At 49.3% G+C, this 4,325-nt stretch overlaps 1 protein-coding gene across 1 annotated transcript; it reads left to right on the top strand.

Moving 5' to 3' along the window:
• The first annotated feature begins 1,220 nt into the window (after positions 1 to 1,220).
• On the top strand, positions 1,221 to 4,325 carry LOC128382754 (trichohyalin-like). The gene is made up of 4 exons (XM_053342766.1): positions 1,221 to 1,381; positions 2,974 to 3,213; positions 3,404 to 3,801; positions 4,308 to 4,325. The coding sequence occupies exons 2-4, from the start codon at positions 2,997 to 2,999 to the stop codon at positions 4,323 to 4,325; spliced, it is 633 nt and encodes a 210-aa protein (XP_053198741.1). The 5' UTR covers positions 1,221 to 1,381; positions 2,974 to 2,996.

The raw sequence follows: 4,325 nt of genomic DNA, 5'->3' as shown, positions 1-4,325 counted from the left end.
TAAACTCTTTAAATGTCTCCTGAACAAACCGTCTGTCGCTGGGTTTGATTTCTGGGTCTGAAAACAGAACATTTATCTTCACGATGCTGCTGGTAAGAAAACTATATATACTGCAACATGTAGTATTAATACTGCAACATGTAGTATTTATACTGCAACATGTAGTATTAATACTGCAACATGTAGTATTTATACTGCAACATGTAGTATTAATACTGCAACATGTAGTATTTATACTGCAACATCTAGTATTAATACTGCAACATGTAGTATTTATACTGCAACATGTAGTATTAATACTCCAACATGTAGTATTAATACTGCAACATGTAGTATTAATACTGCAACATGTAGTATTTATACTGCAACATGTAGTATTAATACTCCAACATGTAGTATTAATACTGCAACATGTAGTATTAATACTGCAACATGTAGTATTAATACTCCAACATGTAGTATTAATACTGCAACATGTAGTATTAATACTGCAACATGTAGTATTAATACTGCAACATGTGGTATTAATACTGCAACATGTAGTATTAATACTGCAACATGTAGTATTAATACTGCTACATGTAGTATTAATACTGCTACATGTAGTATTAATACTGCAACATGTAGTATTTATACTCCAACATGTGGTACAAAGTACTGCGTTTGTAACGATAGATGTAAATCAGTTAAAGGGTTAATGAGTTGGTGCTTGTAGATCTTCTGTTCATTGAAAACACATTAAACAAGTTAATTTGCAGGTTTATCTTTTTAAAGAGAAAATTAGTTGCAGTTAAAAGTCCAAAATGATCCTTTGAATGATGCAGTGTTGATATAAAGTCACTACAGGAGTCATTACAGGAGTCATTACAGGAGTCATTACAGGAGTCACTACAGGAGTCACTACATCTATATAATATATTTATACAGTGTTCAGTGTTTATCATCCACATAATGAACTATGATGTTCATGTTTGTTTGTTCAGGACTGAACTGGGTGTCCTGCAGATGATCCAGGACAGCAAGCAGAGGGAGGAGGAGGAGGAGGAGGAGGAGGAGGTGGGCTGTCAGTGGGAAAGTCCAGAGGAGAAGAAGCAGGAGGTGGGCTGTCAGTGGGAGAGTCCAGAGGAGGAGAAGAAGGAGGTGGGCTGTCAGTGGGAGAGTCCAGAGGAGGAGAAGAAGGAGGTGGGCTGTCAGTGGGAGAGTCCAGAGGAGGAGAAGAAGGAGGTGGGCTGTCAGTGGGAGAGTCCAGAGGAGGAGAAGAAGGAGGTGGGCTGTCAGTGGGAGAGTCCAGAGGAGGAGAAGAGGAGGGAGGATGTCTGTCGGACAGACGCTGGCGTCCAGGTGGACCTGCTGACTCAGCGGCTCAACTGGAGACACACAGGTGAGACTCAGTAAAGGACTTCATGTTTCTGTTTAACCCTAAAAACTAAAAACTGTTCCTAAAACTAACAAAACCAAAAACCGACGTGGAGTTTCCACCACCTGCAGGGATGGTGAGGGGTTGGGAGCAATGGTGACGGGGCATTGGGTTAGCTAGTGGAGCGTCACCCTGCTGGGAAGGAAGCAGAGCAGTGACCTCTACACACAGCATCGGCTCTGGAACCAGACTCCTCAAGAGGGGCTGGACTCTGTTCTGGAGCCGGGCGGTGTGGAGATACTCAGAGTCCCCAGCTGAGCACAGCAGTGTTGGAGTTCTCCTGCAGAACGAGAGGGTCGCCTCCTTGTGACTTGGTGTTCTTGGGAGGACTCTGAGGTGTCTGTGTGTTTGCAACGAACAGCAGCTCAGAGTACCCGGCCTTCTTGGACTCTCTGGGCCCTGGAGGGGAATCCATAATTCTGCTGGGGGAATTCAACGCCTACATGGGAGAGAAAGGAGCAAGATTCACCCTGAGATGCTGAAGGCTCTGGACATTGTGGGGCTGTCATGGAGGTCAGGGACAGTACCGATGGACTGGCAGACCGGGATGGTGGTCCCCATTTTTAAAAAAGGGGACCGGAGGCTCCAACTATCAGGATCACACGACTCAGCCTCCAGGAGAAGCTGATGCCAGTGGGTCAGACCTGGTCTCAGTGGGTGTTGGGCTCCATCAGGGCTGTCCCTGGTCTCTGATCCTGTTTGTGATCTTCATGGACAGAGTCTCAAGGTGTGGGGATGAGAGAGTCCAGGGGGGAGGAGAGAGTCCAGTTTGGGGACCTCAGAATCTCCTCTCTGCTGTTCACGGTTGATGATAATCTGTTGGACTCTACAGGTGAAGTGGCCGGGATGAGAGTCAGCACCTCCACATCTGAGGCCATGGTGCTCTGCTGGAACAAAGTGGACTGCCCCCTCAGGGTTAGGGTTGGGGTTGGGGAGCAGGGGGCGTGGGGGGGGGTGATTGGGCTGTTGCCCCAAGCAGAGGAGTTTAAGTATCTGGGTCTTGTTCACAGTGAGGGTCAGATGGAGCGTGGATCACCACCAGCTTTGGGTAGTGACCCAAACAATGAGATGCTGGATCCAAGCAGAGAGAGTCTGGGCTCAGTCTTAGAGATCGGGTCAGGAGTTCAGACATCCGGGGGGGGCGGAGGGGGGAGGCTAGGAGTAGAGCCGCTGCTCCTTCACATGGAAAGGAGCCAGCTGAGGTGGTTTGGGCTCCGGGTCAGGATCCTCCTGGACGCCCCCCTTTAGAGGAGTCCAGGTCCAACTGGGAGGAGACCCAGAACAGACTGGAGGGATTACATGTCTCTGCTGGTCTGGGAACAGCTTGGATCCTCCAGGAGGAGCTGATGAGGAGGTCTGGGTTTCACTGCTCAGCCTGATGAGACCTGACCCCCGATGGATGGGCCTAAAAATGAGAATTATATTATATTATATTATGTATTTGTGAATGTTTAATTTGTTACTGTATATTGATCATAACCACATACACACTTATAGACATTATTAATTCAACTGTGTGTGTGTGTGTGCGTGCGTGCGTGTGTGTGTGTGAGCAGATGCACCAGGAGGAGGTGAGCTGATGCCCGCTGCCCCCCCCCTCCTCTTCTGCCTGCCCTGTCTCTCCTACCCCCCCACGCTGTTACCCAGCATGCCTCTGGGCGGCGTGTCCCCGGCTGCAGGACGGCGGCTTGAAGTTTCTCCTCCTGCTGACACGTCTGCTCCTCCTCCTGGACTCATTGCTCCTCTGAGCGAGGAGGAGGAGGATGATGATGAAGGCTCAGTGAAACATGATAACAGTAAGTTACTGAAACAATTGCAGAAACATAAAGAAAGCAGTTTACTGTGTGTTTATTGGATGTAACCACGGCAACAGTCACTGAGAGGAGGAGCGCCACCTGCTGTTCATCTGATGAGCTTCATGCAAACTTCATAATTTCATACTGAGCTCTTCTTCTTCTTCTTCTTCTTCTTCTTCTTCTTCTACAGCTCAGCATTTCCGTGGCAACCAGCCGTCCATAGTAACACCACAGAAGACGAGAGGAAGATCCTGCAGCTCCGCCCCCAGCTGTGAGAGGAGGAGGAGGAGGAGGAAGAGGAGGAGCGGGGGGGCTGAGGAAGAGGAGGAGACTCCGTCAGTCCAAAGAAAAAGGAGACGCAGGACTGCACAAATCCAACACACCTCAGAGGAGAACCAGGAGGAGGAGCAGCAGGAGAAGACGAGGAGGAGGAGGACGGTCGGTCCACCAATCAGATACCTGCTAACGTCTGAGGAGCAGTCACATGGTCTGTCAACATCCAATCACAGCAGAGAGAAAGAGCAGGAGGAGGAGGTGAGAAGACTGTACAGGAGGCTGAAGAGGAGTCAGCAGGAGGAGGAGGACAAGGTGGAGAAGGTGGAGAAGGTGGAGGAGGAGGGCAAGGTGGTGGCGGAGGAGAAGGAGCATGCATGGAGGCCGAGGAGGAGCGCTGTGGGTCCACCAATCAGATACTTGCTAGAGTTTGAGGAGAAGGAGGAGATGAAAAGACTGTACAGGAGGCTGAGGAGGAGTCATCAGGAGGAGGAGCAGTCACATGGTCTGTTATCAGCCAATCACAGCAAAGAGAAAGAGATGAAAAGAATAAATGAGGGGCTGAAGGAGGAGGAGGAGGAGGAGGAGAAAACTGAGGAGGAGGAAGAGGAGGAGGAGGAGAAAACTGAGGAGGAGGAGGAGGAGGAGAAAACTGAGGAGGAGGAGGAGGAGAAAACAGAGGATGAGAAGGAAAAGGAGGAGGGGGAGGAGGAGGTGAAGCAGAAGGAAGAGGACAGAGGTGTTAACCCTCTGAAAGAGAAGAAAGAGGAGACGCAGAAGATGTGGAGGCCAAGGAGGAGCGCTGTGGGTCCACCAATCAGATACTTGCTGGAGTTTGA

The sequence above is a fragment of the Scomber japonicus genome, chromosome 21, assembly GCF_027409825.1.
Source record: "Scomber japonicus isolate fScoJap1 chromosome 21, fScoJap1.pri, whole genome shotgun sequence".
In the NCBI taxonomy this organism is placed as follows: domain Eukaryota; kingdom Metazoa; phylum Chordata; class Actinopteri; order Scombriformes; family Scombridae; genus Scomber; species Scomber japonicus.
Note: the sequence above shows the minus strand (reverse complement) of the source record. Positions and strands in the feature narration are given on the sequence as shown.

Excerpts from the sequence above, each read along its gene's own strand:
- LOC128382754 (XM_053342766.1), top strand. The coding sequence starts at position 2,997 with ATGCCCGCTGCCCCCCCCCTCCTCTTCTGCCTGCCCTGTCTCTCCTAC. Across the intron at positions 3,214-3,403 it reads CTCAGTGAAACATGATAACA|CTCAGCATTTCCGTGGCAAC; the intron begins GTAAGTTACTGA and ends CTTCTTCTACAG.